Here is a 25,018-nt window from a genome sequence, read left to right as displayed (position 1 = left end):
CAATTTTCACCAGATTGTGGTCTGTTTTGTTTCGTCTCTTTCTGGGTGCCCTACCAGGTCGATAGCAATTATGACATACAGGTATTTTAAATGTAAAGAGCTCATTGGCCATTTGCTCGCTTCGCCTCTTTGAGGGGACCAGGTTCTGGTTCGTGTTTTCCCGGTATGCATAAGGACTCTTGTGACTGATGACCCCAAACTAATATATCACATATCAGTTCGTATAGCTTCAGGGAAGTTAATGAAAATGGCGTTTCATTACATTCAACGCTGCTTTTTTTATAAAATAATATTACTTTTATGTATATATGTATATACAGTATAGGGTAAATACTGTAAGAGTAATAAATATTAATTATATTATTATAATAATTATAATAATAATTTTTAATATTTAATATTTATTACTCTTCCTTCTGCTGGGTCATGAAGGAAGCCAGCCTCGGGGGAAAGGGGGCTATGACGATCTGTCTGGAACCCGTAGGTGCGGGACTCTTTTGTCCACCTCCTGGGGGTCGTGCGGCCCAAGCTCTGCTTCAGATGGCTGGAGTCTTTCTTGCCCTTGCTGGGGTGGTTCTTCTCTGGCCCTGACCATGGCAGTCTCCGGGTTTGGAGTCGCTGTGCTTTCTTTTAACAACTTCGAGATAAACTCCGGAGCTGGAGTTCCTAGGGGCAGTTCGCTGTTACCTTCAGCCTCGTTCTGATGATTCCAGTGATAGTGCTGGAACCAGTCATATTGGTGTTTGCCTTTCCATTGGAGACCTGCTGCATGGGTGACAGCTTCTCCACCGTATCTACCTACCCTGGCCTTGCTCCCTGGAGAGACCACTCCAGATCGACAATCCGAGCGCAACTCCATACTCTCTTTAAGACTGAAGGATGCCTACTACTGTACAGTAGGAGCATATGATAATGTATACAATAATTAAATAGATTAAGTTTAAAATAAATAGGATTAAGTTAATTGCTCTATTAGTTGGTAACCATCCTAATAGATTCACATACTTCTATTGTTAGTGTGTCAGCCTTGGCTACTACCGGCACCACATTGACAATCTTGTCTAGCCGTTGCAGGACCTCAACATCCAAGGAACTCAAGCTGAAAATGATATTTCATTAATTATTAGAAGTGAAATACAGAATATAATAATAATAATAATTATTCACTTGCAAGAAGGTACAATGGGTTGATGAGATCACATAAGATTGGTATTTTTACATTCATGCAAAGCCACTAACATGCTGCTATTTATAGCTAAACAGTTAATAATTTAGACTGAGATGCAACTGATGGCAAGTGCATTCCTTATGAACATCACTCAATTACAATTAAAACTGCTATAAATGCATCTATAAATGTGTTAGTACTCTATTGTGTGTATTGACATAATGATTAATTACAGTGGCTCCTCCTAAGGTTTCCCAGCATCAAGAAAACGGTAATTTAAAGTGTCCTCTCCTAACCTACCACAGGACCCAAAACAGAAAACTGGACAGTACATCAAACTCGCAAGCTGCTTCTATTTTCTAGTACGACAATGTTTGGCTTTATGTGATGCATACTAGTGAAAAGAAACGTTCTTTGTAAGGAGGACAGGTTGATTATCCAGATCCGCATCTTCCAGATTCTCCATGGAATGAACCATCGATGCTGCCTCCTTTCTGTGGCTTTGTGAGGTGTTTGGGCACCCCAACATGGATCTCTTTGCACTGGTATGGAATCAACACCTTCCTCTTTATGCAGCCCCCATTCCCTGATCACGAGGCCCTCACAGTGGACGCCTTTCGGCTGGACTAGTCACAATGGGGCGCCTCAATTTCCCAGCCCAGCTGTTGCTCCAGGTCCTGGCCAGGTTGGAGTCCTGCGATGGGAGGGTGTTATTTCCGGCTCCTTGGTGGCCAGCTCAGCCTTGGTTTAAGGCACCGCTCCCTCGGTGTCTGAACCCGGGCATTTTTCCGCAGCTCCAACTCTTTCAGAAGATCGGCCCAGTGACATACCTCACTGGTTTGACCTCCTTGGCTCTTTAGGTTTGGTATTTTGGATGCAACTTTAGCACCATCTCTATGGTGAGAAGATCATTTCTTTGAAGGTGTCCCATGTGTAGTTATCCTCTCAACGGCAGTATGAGGGTTTCTTAGTACTCTTGTTTGCCACTTCCTTTCTCTTCGTCATTACTCTTCAGTTTTAGAGCATTTGGTTCTTACATTTCATTCTTAGTTGTTTCTTAATAGGCTCCAAATGCCAAATACCGTCACCTTTTAATGTGTGGTGTTAGTAGAGCCAATGTTGCTTACATTCAGCATCAATAGAGTCTAAGCTCACTTATCCAAATTGTATGGGAAGAACTACCCTGCCAAATAAGCCAGACATACAGATAGGCAGAATTTTTATTGTAGAAGTCCAAAGATGAACATATTGGCAACTTTTTGTACCACAACCAACATACTGAAATTTAAATTTCCACACATAATATCATTTACAAAATATACCAGTACAGTACTGTAATTTAAAACAGAAATTTAAGCGTACCTTGTTGTAGCTCATCTTTTTGACTGATATTACTTACAGTACTGTACAGTACAGTATCTTCAAATCAGTAATTCTTGAAAATTTACATAACCTAACTTAAGACAACACTAAAATTACTGCACAGTACATGCACCTGACATTGTCAGTTTTGACTGCCAGCTGGTGAAGCATCATTGATTGAAGGTTCTTGTCTTGCTTGTGAGGCTGCACTGGTTGAAGGCCTTGGCTTTCTGATGAGGCTTCACTGATTGACGGGCCATGTCTTGCTTGTGAGGCTGCACTGGTTGAATGTCTTGGCTTTCTGGTGAGGCTTCACTGATTGACGGGCCATGTCTTGCTTGTGAGGCTGCACTGGTTGAACGTCTTGGCTTTCTGGCGAGGCTTCACTGATTGACGGGCCATGTCTTGCTTGTGAGGCTGCACTGGTTGAACGTCTTGGCTTTCTGGCGAGGCTTCACTGATTGACGGTCCTTGTCTTACTTGTGAGGCTGCACTGGTCGAAGGGCCTTAGCTTGCTTGTTGAAGCTGCACTGGTTGAAGGGCCTTGGCTTGCTGTTTTTACTAATAAGAATGGAGTTTAGCTTACCTCCGGTATTCATTGGCCTCTTTATGATCAGCTCTTTGGTTAAACTCAAGTACTAATGTTTCCAAATTCTGGATTAGCACAGTTGGATGAAAAATTGATTAACATTTCAACAAAAGACATCAGTAAACTGTATTTAGTTACAACAACAACAGCACCTGTGTTGTTATTAGCACAACCTTCTTACTCTTAACACCTCCAGAATGATTACTGCTGCTACCAGTCTTGCCAAAAAAATTATCAAAGTGACTATGAAAACAGAAAGGATATTTAAGAAAATGTTTCACCAATGGCATGGCACTGTGGTATAATGCAGGGGTTGAGATCACATGACCTGAACGGTCCACATGGGGAAGGCAGAGACAATACGTAGGCTGCCAGGTGGAAAAAAATCCCAAAATTTTAGCAGGAAACTACAGTCTGTACACGTAGTTTTAAGAATTTTGTATTTGATATAATATTAGATAATATTTTTTTAGTTTTTACTGTAATGAATTGTTTTAATATAATTCTTGGTTATTCTTATATAATAGAGATCATAGGCCCCTCATTCCACCAAACAGTCCCTCCCTCCCCTCTCCCAACACCCCTTTACCCCGAAACCAGCCACCTGAACACCTCCCATACCCAGCTCCTCAAGCCACTGCTGTACTGGATTAATACGGTATGGCTTGATGCCTGTCTGCAGTAGCTGGCGAAATCTTTGGTTATTCAGATATGGTGAAGCTTTGGCAGGAAAATATCCGGTTGTGATTTTAACCAGATAACCCAAATATTCAGATCAATGGGCTGCGGATAAGCGAGTTCATACAGCATGTCCTCAGCAGCATTTTTTAAAGCTTTCTTCTGCATTGTTTTATCTCCAGCCTGCCTGGTTTTTGGACACTATTCTTGCTTTACTTTTTTTTTTTTTCATAGGTCCAGGATTCTTTTTCTAAAGCTTTGTTTTTGTTGGCCCTGGTTTCCAGTTGTAGGGTCAGGGAGCTTCATGCTCTCTCTGGAGGAGGGGTTTTTTGTTTCCTTGGCCCTGGTGGAAGTTTTGTTTGTCTGAAGCCAGCTCCTTTTCTGGCAAAAAATGAGATGGCTGGCTTCCGAAGGGGTCCTTTTGTTATTGATGCTTGGTTGGTTCGGCCGCGGGTGCATCATGTGCTTAGGTCAGTAGCAGCTCTTCACTGCTACTGTCGTGCCACTGATTCTACCTCAGTGGATGCTTTGTCGGTTTATCCTCTCTCCTTGGGTCTCTTTTTCAAGGCTCGTCTTTCTCAGGTTGTCCAAAGTTTCATCAAGTCTATGTAGCCAGTGGTCTGCGAGCCGGTCGGCCGAGCAGACAGCACGCGGGGCTTGTGATCCTGTCGTCCTGGGTTCGATCCCAGGCGCCGGCGAGAAACAATGGGCAGAGTTTCTTTCACCCTATGCCCCTGTTACCTAGCAGTAAAATAGGTACCTGGGTGATAGTCAGCTGTCACAGGCTGCTTCCTGGGGGTGGAGGCCTGGTCGAGGACCGGGCCGCGGGGACACTAAAAAAGCCCCGAAATCGTCTCAAGATAACCTCAATAATCTCAAGATAACCCTCATGTCTATAACATCAGTAAGTACTCTTGCTGATGTTTTTGCCAATATGTCCTGGTTGATATTGGGGGTGTGGGGTTTTTGCATTTGTATAGGGTATTGGCAGCTTGGTACTTGGTTAACGTTCCCGGGCTGTGTCACCCTTGTGTTGCCTTGGGCCATGTCTCTTGGCCTGGTATCATGCCTTCATCTTGACTGCCTGTGGTTCCTCTTCCTTCCTGATGAGTGCCTGTTTTTCTCTTCCTCGCAGGTAGTTAGCGTCAAGAAGTCATCAGGGGCTCTTCCCCAGAAAACCATTCAACAGCCTGAACATTCACCAGGATTTATAAAAAAAAAAAAAGTGTACAAATTGCACCATTGGAATTCCTGGGGACTGGTTTGTCATGGAGCTTAATTAATAATCTCCAGGATTTACCAGTAATTATAGGCAATAATAATAATAATAGTTATACTGTATATTAGGTATGACATATATACACACACACATACATTACTGTATATAGCTATCTTGAATTTAAACATAACAAAAATAATATTAAGTTTTTATGTAATTAGCAGTGCATAAGTCTGAATACTAACATTTGGGAGCTGTGAGAATGAAAAAGGAAAACATTGATTACATACGAGTGTCCAGTGGGAGGAATGAAGTACACACAGCAATGAATGCGAGTATCAGCAATATGCAAAAGGCGGTCGACCTTCTGCTCCTCCTGTAGATAGTGCGCATACTGGGCCTCAATATACGACACTATTGGCTCCCAGCTGGAAATGGTAAGTAGAGATGATGAATAAATTACAACATAATATCATGAAGGAAGTCACTCTGTATTGTATTTACTATTTTAAAGCACAGCACTATGCATAATTAGTCGACAGTAAGTATAGAAAAACACTACTGTATATTCAGTATATGGGTTTTGCACTAATTTTGAATGTTTCTCTTGTTCTATGTGAATCTTTTGCAGAGTTTGTTTGGCATTTTTTAAGCTTTGGTCTTTGTTATTCCCAAAAGTTGTCTGTAAAGCTTCACTAATTTTCTAGATGCTTTCCCTGTGTGGTCGCAAGTTGTTGCTTGCTCTCTCTGCCTCAGCGGGGGTGGGAGATGGGGGCCAGGGTCTGGCTCTGATCCCCAGTTGGCCAAACAGGACTGGCATGTCTGATGTACACCGGCATGCCACTACTGATGTACTGATAGCATGCCACTAGTACGCTGCCCGTACTAGTGGCTTTACAAGAATGTAATTACTATGCTATGTATCCTCACAATCCCAATGTACCTTCTTGTATATATATAAATAAAATAAAATAAAATATAATGTGACCCATTTGCAAGGAGCGATCTTAGCGAGATAGCTTCAGGGAGCCACCAGGCACCTTTCAGAGAGAGACATTATGATCTCCCATATACAAAAGAGTGACAGGAACTGACAAAGTTGACAAAGAGGATTTTTTTTTAACCTGCATCTTACAAAACAAGAAACCATAGATTTAAGCTAAGGAAACAATGGTGCCAAAAAGCATACAAAAGTTATCTTTTGCGAACAGAGTTGTGGAGAGTTGGAATAACTTAAGTTATAATAAGGTGATGGATGCCAAAACCATTAATAGTTTCAAAGCGTCGTATGACAAAGATTATTGGGAAGACGAGATGATGAGATGACAGAAGACTGAGTCACAGTGGGAGGAGAGACTTCACAATGGCAAGATACTACCTGCAGGGTTACAGAGGAGTTAATGCTAAGGTTTATTTAATTCCTGATATTTGTAAATAATATACCCAGAAGAAAGACTCCTTTGTCTCAAAGTCTTCTGGAGGCACAAACACTATAAGGAGGATAAATACAATGGAAGATTGGAAAAAACCACAAGATGATCTGCTCTAAGCCTCTACTAGAGGTTAACTCGAGAAAGTGAAAAGTTATTAAGCTGGTAACAGTATCTTCTTGAGGTTATCTTGAGATGATTTCGGGGCTTTAGTGTCCCTGCGGCCCGGTCCTCGACCAGGCCTCCACCCCCAGGAAGCAGCCCGTGACAGCTGATTAACACCCAGGTACCTATTTTACTGCTAGATAACAGGGGCATAGGGTGAAAGAAACTCTGCCCGTTGTTTCTTGCCGGCGCTCGGGATCGAACCTAGGACCACAAGATCACAAGTCCAGCGTGCTGTCCGCTCGGCCGACCGGCTCCCTGGAAATCCAGTAAACTGGACACAAAATACCAATTGGAGTATTAAACTCTGCTGGAATTAAACAGAAAAGCCCTGAGGGGTTGATGTCACATCAAATCCATCTCCCACAGCCCACATGAAATCAATATCATCAGCTGCATATGCAAGCTTGGCAAAAAAAAAAAAAAAATACACATCTTACCAGTTTTCATTATTGATGTGGTCACCAAATCCTGGAGTGTCAGTGATGGTGAGGTTCAATCTAACGCCCCCTTCTGATAGAGATGAACTCACGGTTTTCACCTGAGGGCAATTCAGTCCAGGATGAAAGGAGATACTTGTACTATAGTATGTACGTACAAGCTGAAAACAGTATGACTGTGGTGGGGAGGTGGTAACATGGAGAAGAGGTTGTGTATATTAGGAGTCTGTATGACAGTATGATTAGTGGGGAAGTGGCACCGTAGGGAAGAGATTGTGTATATTGGGAGTCAGTATGATTAGTGGAATGTTTTAGGATAGTGAAGAGTTTGCATGCATATGAGGGGACAGTATGAGAGTATGATTAGTGGAGAGGTGGTAAGAGAGAGAGTAGAGTTTAAGTTGCAGGATCGCACAAATTATTTGAAAAGTAGGAGCATTGGAGTGGCATCCACTGAATGAGAGTTCTCTACTCATTCATTTTCCTGGATGATACTAAATTAACAATAGAAATTATAAATCTCTCTTATGGAGAGAAATTAGAAAATAATTTTAATTCTCTAGAAAGGTGAAGAATATGGGAAGGGATGACTGAGGTACTGTGTACAAATGGATGAAAGGATATCTGGGGACCAGCAGTCCCCGTGGTGAGTTGGTAAGACATTTGTCTGTTTCGTGAGTGCATTTGGCTTGGGTTCGTATTTTGGCCGGAGAGGATTTACTGGGTGCCAATCTTTAACTGTAGCCTCTGTTTACCCAACAGTATAATGGGAACCTGGTTGTTAAACAATACAATACAATACAATTTTATTTAGGTAAGGTACATACATACAATAAATATTTACAAGGATTGTTTGACTTATAGGTAGAGCTAGTACATACAATGCCTAAAGCCACTATTACGCAAAGCGTTTCGGGCATGATTTAAACGATTTAGTGGCTCGTATTTCGGGGAAAATTCAGGGATTAACGACTTGCCCGAAACGCTATTCGTGCTACTGGCTGGACAAGAATGTGATAACTCTAGTATATATAAAAAAAATATATATATATACAGTATTATATATACTATACAGTATATATATTGAAACCTCGGGTAGCGAACGACCCTCTTTACAAATTTTTTGGGGGTTATGAACTCGATTTCTTTGGAAAATTTGAATTGGGTTACGAACTTTGCCTCGCCTTGCGACTTTGTTGATTCAGTACATGTATGGGTCGACCGAGTGCATTGTTCCTGGTGGCATGGGTAACCACGCTTCAGTTTACCAGTGTCCCTCACTTAGTGACGATCGCGCTTGAATTCTTTGTAAAGAATTTCATTGATTTTTTTTTTTTTTTTTTTAACATATAAGTAATTATTATATATATATCATGCCACGGGTCCCAAGAAAGTCAGTGGTAAGGTTCAGTCAAAGAAAATAGTTGAGTAGAGGCAGTAGAGGATGTTCCTTCCTAATTAAGAATGTGTGAAGTATGGGAAGAACTATGAAGTTTTGTGGAAAAAAACTCACCCAAATAAAGCTGTAGCAAGCTGTTGAATTGACCTTTTTAATGGCAATGTGGTGTCTCACCACAGACATTGTTAAAATATTGGGAAAAACAAATATCTTTAGACAGATTCTTAGTAAGACAAACAAGCAGTGAGCTTGAACCAGGTCCTAGTGGTATGCAGGGAAAACATAGGTGTGTGTGTACCCCAGAGAAGTCATCACTGCCTGATGTTATAATGGAAGGGGACTCCGCTTCCAAACACTAACACCTCTCCTCCTCCCCCCTCTCCTCTTCATTGTCTTCCATACGTCAACAAAAGCCATCAATAAAGGTAAGCTATAACTTGTACATACTATAGTACAAAATACAGTATTTGTGTGTATTATGTATGAAATGTATTTTGAAATTAATATTTTTGGGAATGTGGAACAGATTAATTTAATTTACATTATTTCTTATGGGAAAATTTGTTTCGGGTTGCGAATTTTCGGCTTACGACCTGTCTCTGGGAACAGATTAAATTTGAAAAGGAACGTATCACTGTATATTAACTGAGATAAAAATAGGGTACAAAATATATCAACACAAAACAATAGATACAAATAGGATAAGTTTGGATTGATACACAGCCTGGGTAAAAACTGATCTGGGAATAGGGTTATAGATTTACGAACAAATGATCAGGTACCATAATAGATGTGGGGCAGTTGGATTGTTTCAAGTGTAGGTTAGACATACTGTATGCTGTACTTGAATGAGTTTATTGTGTAAATGCAACCTGCCTTGCATGGAACAATAGTCTTTCTACAGTTTTCATAAATTTTCTTATTTTTATGCACATGAAATATAAGGTCATCTGACATCTTTACAATAAAATCATTAAACAATAAAATTATTATTATCTTTTATGTCATTTCCATTCATAATATCATTGAGCATCTGGGCTGTATCCAGTTTAATTCTTCATGATTTTTATTATTGAAGTACTGTATGTAGATGGAATATGGCGCTACTGAATATCATGCTGTTCTCCACTGCCCGTTGAAAGACTCGTGCCGAGTACGGTACGAGTACGGTTTTTGAGTAGTTTTTCAGTGTCATCTGCCGAAGCGCACTTCATTTTGGTAGCATGCGCAAGGATGAAGTGGTGGTTGTATTGCTTTGTTTGCCTCACATTACGACAAGAAAGAGTAGTGGTGTAAGGAGAGGGCCTTGTGGGATAGTGGTCAAGAGGCAGGATAGGAAGGATGCTCTGGGTTAATGTGGTGTTGGTATAGAGGAGGGGTGGGGAGGATGGATGGGATGGGAGAAAAAAAGGGGACAAAGTAGGAGGGGAAAAGTAGGGTAAATATTATTACAATATAAATAGGATAGACAACAAAATTTAAATATAGGCAGTTCCCAGGACCCACTGTTACCATGTGTACAAATGGCTGCAATCTTCAAAGAGATAAACTAATTATCTTATAAAGACTTTAAACTAAACTAACCATTTACTTGAGAGGCAAGAAACACACACATACAGCCCATATCTTAAGAAGCACATCAACAAACTGGAAAAGGTGCGAAGACATGCTACTAAGTAACTCCCAGAACTGAAGGGCAAGAGTTACGAGGAGAGGTTAGAGGCATTAAGTATCTCAAAACTAAAAGACGGAAGAAAAAAAAAGAGGTGATATGATCACTATGTACAAAATAGTAACAGGAATTGATAAAATCGATAAGGAAGATTTCTTGAGACCTGGAACTTCAAGAACAAGAGGTTATAGATTTAAACTAACTAAACAAAGATGCCGAAGAAATATAAGAAAATTCACTTTCACAAGCAGAGTGGTAGACGGTTGGAACAAGTTAAGTGAGAAGGTGGTGGAGGCCAAAACCGTCAGTAGCTTCAAAGCGTTATGACAAAAGAGTGCTGGGTAGACGGGACACTACGAGCGTAGCTCTCATACTGTAACTACACTTAGGTAATTACACAGTATGTAATTACTTAAGTATAATAATCAGGACGAGAGCTACGCTTGTGGTGTCCCGTCTTCCCAGTACTCTTTGTCGTATAACTGTTAATTTGCCCAATATATTATACAATTTATTGTACTGATCTTAAGCCAAATCAAAATTTGAATGTAAATATAAAAGCATGCTTAATGGAATGTTAGGCACACACCTCGGTGGTGGAAGGTAGTGGCTCCTCTTCTCCTGACTTCCTGCGCGCGACATTCGCCTTGAACAGTGTGTTGACCAGGGTTGACTTTCCCAGGCCACTACGACCTGCAAAACATAATAAGTGTATTTTTATGACAAGGGCACTTTCTTTGCAGGAGTCAAACATCTTTGCTTATCATTATTATGAGTAAGGGAGGGTTCTGTGGCATATTCGCCCACTGTAGTACAGTGAGTGAATGTGCAACGGAACGACTCACAACCTACCTAGGTTGTGAGTCGTAACTCCTGACCTAGGGACTCAAACTGACGACTCACAACCTGACCTAGGGACTCAAATTCAGTCCCTGGTCAGGATAAGTTTGAAGTTTTAGTCAGTGTTTTTCCCACATCTTGCCCAAAACGCTGTGCGTAATAGTGGCTCTAGGCATAGTATGTACTAGCTCTATCTAGAAATCCAACATTCTGTTTGTAACTCATCTTGTATGTATGTATGTGTACCTGAATAAACATTTATTTATTTATTTATAAAATTGGTTGGGTAGGTTTCCTTTCACCTGATGAGCTTTTTCATCTAGCAATAAATGTATGCTCAGGAATTATGCAACTGTTATGGGTCGCATCCTGAAGATCAGTAGTTGGCCAAAGGGGATCTCAATAAGCTCTGCACCCTCCCCTCCCCTCCCCCAACCAGTAAGGGGGTGGGAGAGCTCCAGGTTTCCCGGGCTTTCCAAGTTGCTTTTGTCGTTGATGTGGACACTACCAGTTGTCCGCTGACTGACCAGCTACACAGAACCTGCTGCATCTCGGCTAAGTACAGTACCAACCATTCTTGGACTTTGTCCTACAGGGGCTATTTGCTTGGTATTATTCTATATTTTAGCTTCACAGTTGTTTTTTTTGTTGACCTGGCTCATAGGGTGCTTGGAGCTGCATGTGCTCAGGAGTACTTCCTACTATGTGCTCCCCAGCACTGCTTCTTCACTGACAGAGTTCTCTTCTCTTAGTGTGTTTGCGAGTTGTTCTCTAGAGGCTGAACCACCGGGGTGGGACCCTTATCTCGGGTAGGTCTTTTTAAGTACCTCCTGAATGACCTGCATTTTGCCTCTCTGATGGATTCTGGCTCTTTTTTGAGCTTGGGTCTTCCTTACCATACTGGCTGTGATACGAGATTTTGGACTCTTCTCGGCTAATCCTTTCTTTTTCCTTGGGTCTTGATGCAGCTTTTTCCATTTCTGTACATTTGAGTGGCATAAGGTTTCCAACATTTTATAAGTGTTTGGCCTTTCCTCATTTGGTCACTCAGTGACTGCTTCTTTGAGAATGTTGAGTTGCTCAGCTCAGGGTTAGGTCCAGGTGCCTTGTTGCCAGTCATGGCAGTTTCACCGGCTTAGTCTAACTGTATATGCCCATGCTGCAGGGGAGGAGGGGGGGAGGTTGCCCCCACATTCTAAGTCAAGCTTCTTCCCTATGCAGGCGATGAGTCACAATAACGTGGCTAAAGTATGTTGACCAGACCACACACTAGAAGGTGAAGGGACGACGACGTTTCGGTCCGTCCTGGACCATTCTCAAGTCGATCGACTTGAGAATGGTCTATTGTCCCTCTTACGGTCGTGCATGTCCTTCTTGAATGTCCTGACTTCCATGACGAGGGTGTCTTGCTTTCCGACCGCCCCTCGCGGTCACCTGTCCCTCAATAGAATTATTGGCGACTTGAATACTTTTGATATCGTTCGCCTTATGCGTTTTTGTTCTCGTATTGGCATCCTTGGTGATATATAGCGCCCTCTGATTATTTTGCGCATTTGATGTCCAACAGGTACTCTGAGAGAGAACTCTATCAACATCAGAGGCCCGAGACTGTTCAACACGCTTCCACTACACATAAGGGGCATAACTGGCAGACCCCTCACAGTGTTCAAGAGAGAACTGGATAAGCACCTCCAAAGGATACCTGATCAACCAGGCTGTGACTCATACGTCAGGCTGCGAGCAGCCGCGTCTAACAGCCTGGTTGATCAGTCCAGCAACCAGGAGGCCTGGTCGACGACCGGGCCGCGGGGACACTAAGCCCCGGAAGCACCTCAAGGTAACCAAGGTATGACCACTCTGGCCCAGATTTGCCTCGTGGTAGAGGCTGGGAGTTGGATGATTTCTCTGTACCTAAAGGATGCTTATTAGCATGTGCCTGGTCTGCAGTGTTGTTAGCCCTGTGGCCCTAAACCGTTCCCTATACGAGAGATGACTCTGGTATGATTTTTGTTGCCCGGTGTTGCACCTTCTCCAGAGCAGCTAGGTCTTCCTGAAGATGAGGTCTCCATGCCTGGATGCAATAATCCAGGTGGAGGCGCACCCAAGACTTATGCAATTAAACGACTACTTTCTTTTCCATGAAGGTAAAGGTATGCTTGATTATTGGTTTCTTTTTTTCACTACTGCTCCCACTTGTTGTGTAACTTTAAATGAATGATGGATTCTGACTAACGTCTTTTTCTTCATCTATCTGTTGTAAGATAGTGCTGTCAGTTTGGTAGTTGTGACGTGAATTGTTATGCCCCACATGCAAGGTCTTGCATTTATCGACATTAAAAAGCATTTGCTAGGCATCTGACCATTTGTGAAGTTCATGTAGATCTCTCTGTGCGGTCTCAATATCACTTTCACTTCCCACTTTATCATAGATCTTAATGTCATCTGTAAATTTGATGATGTGGTTTGTAATATTCTCATCTTTTTTTTTTTTTTTTTTTTTTTTATATATACAAGAGTTGTTACATTCTTGTACAGCCACTAGTACGCGTAGCGTTTCGGGCAGGTCCCTGGAATACGATCCCCTGCCGCGAAGAATCGTTTTTTCATCCAAGTACACATTTTACTGTTGCGTTAAACAGAGGCTACAGTTAAGGATTTACGCCCAGTAAATCCTCCCCGGCCAGGATACGAACCCATGACATAGCGCTCGCGGAACGCCAGGCGAGTGTCTTACCACTACACCACGGAGACTGTGAATGACAGTCAATGACATCAATGACATCTATGTCATTGATGTATATTACAAAGAGGGTTGGCCCCAAAATGGACCCCTGTGGCACCTCACTTAGCACATTTCCCCAGTCAGATTCATTCCCATTTAGCACGACCCTTTGTTTTCTATGTTTTAACCATAGTTTTATCCATTCCAATATTCTCCCATTTATTCCATATGCTTGTAATTTCCTTGCCAGTCTCTCATGTGGTCACTTTAAAAAAGCTTTAACTTTTCAAAAGCTTTAGCAAAGATCATGTAAGTTACATCTACCGGAAGTTCTTTGTCTGAATAGCCGGTTACCATTTCCAGAAATGTGAGCAGGTTAGTAAGGCAGGATCTATTTTTAACAAACTCATGTTGAATACACTCTGGTTTTCTGTTCCCTGACACAGCAAATTATTTATTATTACTCACTTTCAGAATTAGTGCCAGTGCCCAGTAAACTTACTCCCCTGTTCTAATTTAAAAACTAGAATAAATATAAAAACATAATTGTTTATTGTTAACAGAAAAATAGCATTACTTAAAAACTTAAAATCCATGTGATGGAGTAATTAGCTGTAACTAAATAGTGTACCGACTCACCGACAACCAGGAGATTGAAGGTGTAACCACGGCGTAGAGCTTTTAGCCTCGTCTGCTCCTGCAGGGTGTCGATACCCACATAGGTCACCCCCTCGGCAGGCGCCATGCCAGGGCCAGCCTGAGGCATCCTACCCTCACGCCACACTCACGATGCCAAGTTGTGCTGCAAGTTTGACCCTTGTGTTGAGTGTAACACACTCAACACAAGTTGTGTTGTGTTACAACTGAAGGGGTGATTTCCAGCAGGGTTGGTGTCAAGACAGCTGGATGACAATTACTTGTGTCAACTTCTCACATGCCTTCACTCAACCATTTATTCTTTATTATTGTTGGAGTTGCAGTCACTTGTTTTTGTGCAGAATGTCATACATGCTACAGTATTGTAAGATGAAATCTATATAGCATCTACATGAACGGTGAGTGTGGCCAGCAGCACTATGGAAGGGGGGCCAACAGTAATGGTGACCAGCTGGACTATGGTAGTGATGACCAGCAGTAATGGTGACCAGCAGGGCTATAGAATGGGTGGCCAGCAGTGACGGAAGGAAGTGGCCAGCAGTGATGGTAAGGCTACGCTGAGAGTGGATGGCACAGCAAACACTCAACTGTTGGTGGGAAAAAAAATCACAATATTAAAGTTTGGCAGAGCAAATGTTGTTTCATTAAAATTAAATTCCAGTAAATAAATAAATAAATATATGTTTATTTAGGTAAGGTACATACATACAAGAGATTTTACAAAGTTTGTTTGATTAATAGATAGAGCTAGTACATACAATGCCTAAAGCCACTATTACGCAAAGCGTTTCGGGCAGCATGCTAGTACTATGCTAACAAAATATTGTAAGGAAGAGGCCATTTTATATCCCTTTTCTGGTGAAAGACTAGTTGAAACTCCTACCAAGGCAGCTGCTAACCTGTGCATGCATGGAAGACATATTCATCCTGCGTGAGCTGTTCCCCTCTAAACGACTGTAAAAAATTCCTCCACTTCTTACAGAAACAATCCCAAATATACTGTATTGTGGTGGGATGATAGAAGAATGCCTACTGACAGTGTGGTCATAGAACTCCACCTGTGGACAGTGTATTTTTGTAGGGGGTGTGTGGTGTGTCAACCCCTATAACCAGTGTGTGGTTATAGGGGCTGACAGTTTGGTAGTAGAGGCTGACATTGTGATGCTAGAGGTTTACAGTGTGGTTGTAGGGGCTGAAAGTGTAGTGGTATTGGCTGACAATATTCTGCTTTCATTACTACTTCCTTCAAGTGGGCATAGCTTCTGGACTCCTTCTAAGCAGTTTTGTGAATAAGGCTTGAGAGAGGGAGAGAAAGAGAGAGAGAGAGAGAAAGGGGGATGGTAGGTAGGTCAGGCCAAGGAGAGGTGCGAGGGAGTGACAGATGAGAGAGAGATTTGGGGCAGAGGAGAGGAGGGTGCAGGGGAAGATAGATAAATAAGGAGAGAGTGCAGATAGATAAGAAGAGAGAGAGAGAGTTGTGTGGGAAGTGAGGGAGCGGGAGGGTAGTGGCCACAAGGATAGGGAGGGTTAGAAGTGGCACATTCGGGCAGTTATCGCAACAAGATGTCAACATTCCTCAGAGGGCAACACGGACTTAGTGGCTTAAGAATTTCTATATCTGTGTTGAGATATAGACATGTATTATTTACTGTATAACAAGATATTACTTGTACATACCAGAAGGACTTTAAGAGACTTAGACACCCACAGAACAAGTTTTTACCAACCAATTCTTCTCTGCATTATATACTTAACATAAGTACAGTATTATTATAAACCTCGACCAACAGCCTTCTCCAGGGGGTGGTAGCACTTCCAACCCTGTGGTTCCTCAATCCTGTGGCTCCTCAATCCTGTGGTTCCTCAATCCTGTGGTTCCTCAACCCTGTGGTTCCTCAACCCTGTGGTTCCTCAATCCTGTGGTTCCTCAATCCTGTGGCTCCTCAATCCTGTGGTTCATCAATCCTGTGGTTCCTCAATCCTGTGGTTCCTCAATCCTGTGGCTCCTCAATCCTGTGGTTCCTCAATCCTGTGGTTCCTCAATCCTGTGGCTCCTCAACCCTGTGGTTCATCAACCCTGTGGTTCCTCAACCCTGTGGTTCCTCAACCCTGTGGTTCCTCAACCCTGTGGTTCATCAACCCTGTGGTTCATCAACCCTGTGGTTCATCAACCCTGTGGTTCATCAACCCTGTGGTTCATCAACCCTGTGGTTCATCAACCCTGTGGTTCCTCAACCCTGTGGTTCCTCAACCCTGTGGTTCCTCAACCCTGTGGTTCCTCAACCCTGTGGTTCCTCAACCCTGTGGTTCATCAACCCTGTGGTTCATCAACCCTGTGGTTCATCAACCCTGTGGTTCATCAACCCTGTGGTTCATCAACCCTGTGGTTCATCAACCCTGTGGTTCATCAACCCTGTGGTTCCTCAACCCTGTGGTTCCTCAACCCTGTGGTTCATCAACCCTGTGGTTCATCAACCCTGTGGTTCATCAACCCTGTGGTTCATCAACCCTGTGGTTCCTCAACCCTGTGGTTCCTCAACCCTGTGGTTCATCAACCCTGTGGTTCATCAACCCTGTGGTTCCTCAACCCTGTGGTTCATCAACCCTGTGGTTCATCAACCCTGTGGTTCATCAACCCTGTGGTTCATCAACCCTGTGGTTCCTCAACCCTGTGGTTCATCAACCCTGTGGTTCCTCAACCCTGTGGTTCATCAACCCTGTGGTTCATCAACCCTGTGGCTCCTCAATCCTGTGGTTCCTCAACCCTGTGGTTCCTCAACCCTGTGGTTCATCAACCCTGTGGTTCATCAACCCTGTGGTTCATCAACCCTGTGGTTCATCAACCCTGTGGTTCATCAACCCTCTGCCTTCCAAGGTGGGAGATTGTGTTCATCTGTCCATTTGCCTGTCCGTTTGCTTATTTCCTTGTTTCTCTGTTAACATTAATGTCGGTTTTGAGGAAGTTTACCCAAGTCCTAAGATCAAAATAATTCAATTTTGATGGTAAATTGTTTAATGTTGTGGGGTGCTTTCTTTGTTTCTTTTTTTTTTGAGATATATACAAGAGTTGTTACATTGTTGTAGAGCCACTGGTACGCGTAGCGTTTCGGGCAAGTCCTTAATCCTATGGTCCCTGGAATACGATCCCCTGCCGCGAAGAATCGTTTTTTCATCCAAGTACACATTTTACTGTTGCGTTAAACAGAGGCTACAGTTAAGGAATTGCGCCCAGTAAATCCTCCCCGGCCAGGATACGAACCCATGACATAGCGCTCGCGGAACGCCAGGCGAGTGTCTTACCACTACACCACGGAGACTGCTAGTCTCCGTGGTGTACATTTAGACGGACCCCTACAGGAACCTTACGTAGACGGTTACATTTATTAAACATTTTACAAGCATGAAAACTTGCCAATCAACTGTTGTTATTGTTATAAACAGCCTCCTGGTGCTTCGGGGCTCATTAACTGTTTAATAATTGGAAACAAAGCCGCCAAAGATTGAGAAAAGATGTACAGGTTCGTAAGTACTTGCGTAAGTACGTTCGTGAATCTGGCGAGACGAGAAAGGTACATTGCCCCGACTTGAATTTAAACCACCTGAGCAGCATCCTCTTCAATTCCCCACTAATACACCGAGGAAAACGTTTCGTATTCAGCTCTGGAAAACATACTTAAGCCTTATGCCACTCATATAGTGGAACTAGTTCTGGGAACCGGCGGCTATGAAGATGAAGGGAGTCGCTCTGTCCAACGATGGTCATTGCAGGAAAGTTGCAGATATGGGCAGCGATGTCTTGGACCATCTGAGCCTAAAACTGGAAGAATCAATTGGTTTCCACCATGAGTCAACCGATTGTGTATATACGGTATATCAAGGAGGGTGAAATTAAGGGCGAGTTCCTCTTTGCAAACTTCAACGAAGGCAGCATACTCGATTTCTTTTGCTTTACCTGATTTACCTGCAGGCCACTAACACTAGTGGCCTCGACGAAGTCAGGAAGCTGGCGGTTTGTCGAAGGTCCCCCTTTATAAAGCATGAGAACAAATGGGAGAAAATAGGGTGTGTGGGCATGGACGATGCCCCAGCCATGATAAGGTGTATGGTTCACTGCTTTGGTAAAAGCAGTGAAGTTTTTACCAAAGGGGACACCAGGGGACCCGCACCCTACATCCTCATTATCACCTGTGGACCCCAACACCCACGTTCTCACCTGTGGACCCCTACAACCACCTTCTCACCTGTGGACCCCTACAACCACCTTCTCACCTGTGAACCCCCACAACCACCGTCTCACCTGTGGACCCCTACAACCACCTTCTCACCTGTGGACCCCTACAACCACCTTCTCACCTGTGGACCCCTACAACCACGTTCTCACCTGTGGACCCCTACAACCACCTTCTCACCTGTGGACCCCTACACCCACCTTCTCACCTGTGGACCCCTACAACCACCTTCTCACCTGTGGACCCCTACAACCACGTTCTCACCTGTGGACCCCTACAACCACCTTCTCACCTGTGGACCCCTACAACCACCTTCTCACCTGTGGACCCCTACAACCACCTTCTCACCTGTGGACCCCTACAACCACCTTCTCACCTGTGGACCCCTACAACCACCTTCTCACCTGTGGACCCCTACAACCACCTTCTCACCTGTGGACCCCTACAACCACCTTCTCACCTGTGGACCCCTACAACCACCTTCTCACCTGTGGACCCCTACAACCACCTTCTCACCTGTGGACCCCTACAACCACCTTCTCACCTGTGGACCCCTACAACCACCTTCTCACCTGTGGACCCCTACAACCACCTTCTCACCTGTGGACCCCTACAACCACCTTCTCACCTGTGGACCCCCACAACCACCTTCTCACCTGTGGACCCCCACAACCACCTTCTCACCTGTGGACCCCCACAACCACCTTCTCACCTGTGGACCCCCACAACCACCTTCTCACCTGTGGACCCCTACAACCACCTTCTCACCTGTGGACCCCCACAACCACCTTCTCACCTGTGGACCCCCACAACCACCTTCTCACCTGTGGACCCCTACAACCACCTTCTCACATGTGGACCCCCACAACCACCTTCTCACCTGTGGACCCCCACAACCACCTTCTCACCTGTGGACCCCTACAACCACCTTCTCACCTGTGGACCCCTACAACCACCTTCTCACCTGTGGACCCCTACAGCCACGTTCTCACCTGTGGACCCCCACAACCACCTTCTCACCTGTGGACCCCTACAACCACCTTCTCACCTGTGGACCCCCACAACCACCTTCTCACCTGTGGACCCCCACAACCACCTTCTCACCTGTGGACCCCTACAACCACCTTCTCACCTGTGGACCCCCACAACCACCTTCTCACCTGTGGACCCCCACAACCACCTTCTCACCTGTGGACCCCTACAACCACCTTCTCACCTGTGGACCCCTACAACCACCTTCTCACCTGTGGACCCCCACAACCACCTTCTCACCTGTGGACCCCCACAACCACCTTCTCACCTGTGGACCCCTACAACCACCTTCTCACCTGTGGACCCCTACAACCACCTTCTCACCTGTGGACCCCCACAACCACCTTCTCACCTGTGGACCCCTACAACCACCTTCTCACCTGTGGACCCCCACAACCACCTTCTCACCTGTGGACCCCCACAACCACCTTCTCACCTGTGGACCCCTACAACCACCTTCTCACCTGTGGACCCCTACAACCACCTTCTCACCTGTGGACCCCTACAACCACCTTCTCACCTGTGGACCCCTACAACCCAAAATAGGTAACATTCATATTATACACTTGTCAGTGGTTCATATTTTCTTGAGAGCGCAATACAATATATGGTATTTGTCCCCATGGACCCCTGGAAATTCCTTCATGGACCTGTACTCACCTAGTTGTGCTTGCGGGGGTTGAGCGCTGGGTCTTTGGTCCTGCCTCTCAACTGTCAATCAACTGGTGTACAGGTTCCTGAGCCTACTGGGCTACCTGCCATTGGCTACCACCGCTCTAAGCCAACTACTGACGTTTCTCAGAATGCATACTTGGTAGGGTTACCTTGAGATGATTTCGGGGCTTAGCGACCCCACGGTCCGGTCCTCGACCAGGCCTCCTGGTTGCTGGACTAGTCTACCAGGCTGTTGGGCGCGGCTGCTTGCAGCTTGACGTATGAGTCACAGCCTGGTTGATCAGGTATATTTTTTATATTTGTGAGCCACAACAGCTGCCTAACTCCTGGGTTTTCTTCCCATTAGGGGGTGGGGGCTGTACATGTTTTGACAGTAGGTTCACCCACAGGATGAGTCACTGCCCAGTAAAATTTCACTCTGGGACAAAATTAAAGCCTGGGTGCCTATTTTACCGCCGGCGAACAGAGGCATCAGGTGGAAGGAAACGTGTCCAACCGTTTCTGTTCCTCCCAGAGATTGAATCAGAGTCCCTCGGCTTAGAGGTAATTACGTAGACCACTTTGCTACAGGATCCCACTCAAACAGCTGGCCTCACAATAGCAGAACTCCCACGTAGACTTTCCATAATGTTTTATATCGCAGTCATATGTAAATATTTGTGGGAATGGGAGTTTGTATTCTGCTGGTGAGGATAAGAACACTGTTTTTCCCAAAAACGGTGGGTTTTCTGAGTGGAAGAGAACGTATGTCTGGAAGCTGACTTTAACCGCCCCAAGCTGCGCGCGCATTGAGCCGCTGGACGGAGACGGCATGGTCCCTCTTCCAAGCCAGCAGCTTGTCTATTGGTGTAATGGAGCGCTCCTACCCAATTATCTTAGGTTATCTTGAGATGATTTGGGAGTTTAGTGTCCCTGCGGCCCGGTCCTCGACCAGGCCTCCACCCCCCAGGAAGCAGCCCGTGACAGCTGACTAACACCCAGATACCTATTTTACTGCTAGGTAACAGGGGCATAGGGTGAAAGAAACTGCCCATTGTTTCTCGCCAGCGCCTGGGATCGAACCCAGGATCACAAGTCCAGCGTGCTGTCCGCTCGGCCGACCGGCTCCAAGGGAGAGGATAGCCTCCCGATCACTCATCCAGTTACAAAGATGCCCTGCGTCACTGTATATAGAAGTTGACAAGACCACACACTAGAAGGTGACGGGACGACGACGTTCCGGTCCGTCCTGGACCATCCTCATGTCGATTGACTTGAGAATGGTCCAGGACGGACCGAAACGTCGTCGTCCCTTCACCTTGTAGTGTGTGGTCTGGTCAACATACTTTAGCCACGTTATTGTGACTCCTCGCCTGCACTGTATACAGAACAACCTGTCCTCATGGAGCAGATCCGCTCAAGGGAATTGATTGGCGATGACTATACAATTTTTGCTATTATCTACTCTATATTCATGGTTTGGTTAGGTTAAGGTTACTTTAGGATAAGGTTTGATTAGGTTATATTAAGTTTCATTGCGTTAATATGATGTATTATTGATGATGTGAAATATGGAAATCGAAAATTATTTCAGTGTGTCCTCAAATTCCTTTTACAGAAAACCAAATTCTTCAGAGAAAACTTTTACAGCATGCACATTTTATATTTTAAACCAACGATTTTTATTACATTAAAGTTATAACCTCTGTTTACGACAAAGGTTCAGTTTCCAGTTTACATGTATACAATTCCATGAACCATAATATAGTTTCAGACCATCACAAATGTCTAGATAACTATCCAGGTTGATTGAGAGGGGGAGGCGCGTGGTTTCTCATAGAACTCCTATGTATTCTCCTATGTATATGGTGTGAGGACGGGCTGACAGAGAGACGGGGGTCACTGGTCTATGATGTGCCACAACAAGTACACGCCAGCGTGCTTGTGGTGACGAATGTCCCCCACCACACACTCCCATAACGGCAGGTTAGCCGCGCTCCCTGTGTGTGTGTGTGTGTGTGTACACCCTCCCTCTCTCCTTCCCTCCCTCCTTCCCTTCTTCCCTCCCCGAGGGAGCCGGTCGGCCGAGCGGACAGCACGCTGGACTTGTGATCCTGTGGTCCCGGGTTCAATCCCGGGCGCCGGCGAGAAACAGTGGGCAGAGTTTCTTTCACCCTATGCCCCTGTTACCTAGCAGTAAAATAGGTACCTGGGTGTTAGTCAGCTGTCACGGGCTGCTTCCTGGGGGTGGAGGCCTGGTCGAGGATCGAGCTGCGGGGACACTAAAGCCCCGAAATCATCTCAAGATAACCTCCCTTCTTCCCTCCCTGACAATCTACTTGATAATGGTCCAGGACGGACCGAAACGTCGTCGTCTCATCTTCTGGTGTGGGGGTTGGTCTTCACATTCCTCCCTCTCTCCCACCCTGACCAACACTCCCTCTCTCTTGCTCAACACCGACAACATGTTATCATACATACAGATTCGAGAACCGCCATTGAAACCTTGCAACAAGAACACATATGTGATAACATACATCTGATCACAAATGTCATATCATTAATGCAAACACTCAAACGACAAGGCCGACGGGTACTTATCAACTGGGTGCCAAGTCATGTGGGAATAATAGGAAATGACATTGCAGTCGAAGCTGCAAAACTTGCAACTAAGAGAAGAAATGTAGACATTTACATACCACAGAGTCTATCACAGATTAAGAAAGTAATTAGAAACAGAGCAATGCAGGTGATGTACAGTGACCACAACACAGCAGTTGCAACATCAGGATCTGCGGGTTGGTACAAGAATTCAACCAACTACGAACCACTTAGTTTGATGAAAGGGAGCAGTAGAGCAACAGAAGTGCACTTACATCGCATCAGGCTTGGATACCCATGTGCATGGGAAATAGGCTTACAGGTTCCGGAAGATGAGAGGAAATGTCAACACTGTGGAGAAATGCCCGACAGACCACTGGAACATTATCAAACACAGTGCACAGTTACAGCCACAACAGACCACTGGGACATTACCTAACACAGTGCACAGTTACACAACAGACCACTGGAACATTACCTAACACAGTGCACAGTTACACAACAGACCACTGGAACATTATCGAACACAGTACACAGTTACACAACAGACCACTGGAACATTATCTAACACAGTTCACAGTTACACAACAGACCACTGGAACATTATCTAACACAGTGCACAGTTACACAACAGACCACTGGAACATTATCTAACACAGTGCACAGTTACAGCCACAACAGACCACTGGAACATTATCTAACACATTGCACAGTTACAGCCACAACAGACCACTGGAACATTATCTAACACATTGCACAGTTACAAACCCATTAAGATTTCAACTTAGATTCAACAGAGCAGAAGAAGTTGTTAAACACATATGACAAAATCTTACTGAAGCGACCATACGAGTCATAAATACTCATACTCCGCCCAAGTAAAACAGAAACAAGCAACACTTAGTGGGCCAGCCAGAGGCTTAGGGCCCGCCCAGTGGGCCAGCCAGAGGCTTAGGGCCCGCCCAGTGGGCCAGCCAGAGGCTTAGGGCCCGCCCAGTGGGCCAGCCAGAAGCTTAGGGCCCGCCCAGTGGGCCAGCCAGAGGCTTAGGGCCCGCACAGTGGGCCAGCCAGAGGCTTAGGGCCCGCCCAGTGGGCCAGCCAGAGGCTTAGGGCCCGCCCAGTGGGCCAGCCAGAGGCTTAGGGCCCGCACAGTGGGCCAGCCAGAGGCTTAGGGCCCGCCCAGTGGGCCAGCCAGAGGCTTAGGGCCCGCACAGTGGGCCAGCCAGAGGCTTAGGGCCCGCCCAGTGGGCCAGCCAGAGGCTTAGGGCCCGCCCAGTGGGCCAGCCAGAGGCTTAGGGCCCGCCCAGTGGGCCAGCCAGAGGCTTAGGGCCCGCCCAGTGGGCCAGCCAGAGGCTTAGGGCCCGCCCAGTGGGCCAGCCAGAGGCTTAGGGCCCGCCCAGTGGGCCAGCCAGAGGCTTAGGGCCCGCCCAGTGGGCCAGCCAGAGGCTTAGGGCCCGCCCAGTGGGCCAGCCAGAGGCTTAGGGCCCGCCCAGTGGGCCAGCCAGAGGCTTAGGGCCCGCCCAGTGGGCCAGCCAGAGGCTTAGGGCCCGCCCAGTGGGCCAGCCAGAGGCTTAGGGCCCGCCCAGTGGGCCAGCCAGAGGCTTAGGGCCCGCCCAGTGGGCCAGCCAGAGGCTTAGGGCCCGCACAGTGGGCCAGCCAGAGGCTTAGGGCCCGCCCAGTGGGCCAGCCAGAGGCTTAGGGCCCGCACAGTGGGCCAGCCAGAGGCTTAGGGCCCGCCCAGTGGGCCAGCCAGAGGCTTAGGGCCCGCACAGTGGGCCAGCCAGAGGCTTAGGGCCCGCACAGTGGGCCAGCCAGAGGCTTAGGGCCCGCACAGTGGGCCAGCCAGAGGCTTAGGGCCCGCACAGTGGGCCAGCCAGAGGCTTAGGGCCCGCACAGTGGGCCAGCCAGATTCTTAGGGCCCGCCCAGTGGGCCAGCCAGAGGCTTAGGGCCCGCCCAGTGGGCCAGCCAGAGGCTTAGGGCCCGCACAGTGGGCCAGCCAGAGGCTTAGGGCCCGCACAGTGGGCCAGCCAGAGGCTTAGGGCCCGCACAGTGGGCCAGCCAGAGGCTTAGGGCCCGCACAGTGGGCCAGCCAGAGGCTTAGGGCCCGCACAGTGGGCCAGCCAGAGGCTTAGGGCCCGCCCAGTGGGCCAGCCAGAGGCT

General features: G+C 45.9%; 1 protein-coding gene across 1 annotated transcript in view; it reads right to left on the bottom strand.

Annotated features, from left to right (window-relative positions):
• Nucleotides 1–25,018, bottom strand: part of LOC123772869 (neuronal-specific septin-3) — a 55,229-nt gene that overhangs the window by 4,657 nt on the left and 25,554 nt on the right. Inside the window, exons 2-6 of the mRNA XM_069323323.1 lie at nucleotides 14,324–14,928; nucleotides 10,712–10,815; nucleotides 7,052–7,152; nucleotides 5,307–5,444; nucleotides 1,006–1,099 (exon numbers count right to left, since the gene is read on the bottom strand). Of these exons, the coding sequence (XP_069179424.1) occupies nucleotides 1,006–1,099; nucleotides 5,307–5,444; nucleotides 7,052–7,152; nucleotides 10,712–10,815; nucleotides 14,324–14,450 (564 nt within the window). The 5' untranslated portion in view covers nucleotides 14,451–14,928. The remainder of the gene's footprint in view (nucleotides 1–1,005; nucleotides 1,100–5,306; nucleotides 5,445–7,051; nucleotides 7,153–10,711; nucleotides 10,816–14,323; nucleotides 14,929–25,018) is intronic.

Source organism: Procambarus clarkii, chromosome 12 (assembly GCF_040958095.1).
Source record: "Procambarus clarkii isolate CNS0578487 chromosome 12, FALCON_Pclarkii_2.0, whole genome shotgun sequence".
NCBI lineage: Eukaryota > Metazoa > Arthropoda > Malacostraca > Decapoda > Cambaridae > Procambarus > Procambarus clarkii.
The sequence above is the reverse complement of the archived record's forward strand: the minus strand, read 5'-3'. Positions and strand labels throughout refer to the sequence as shown.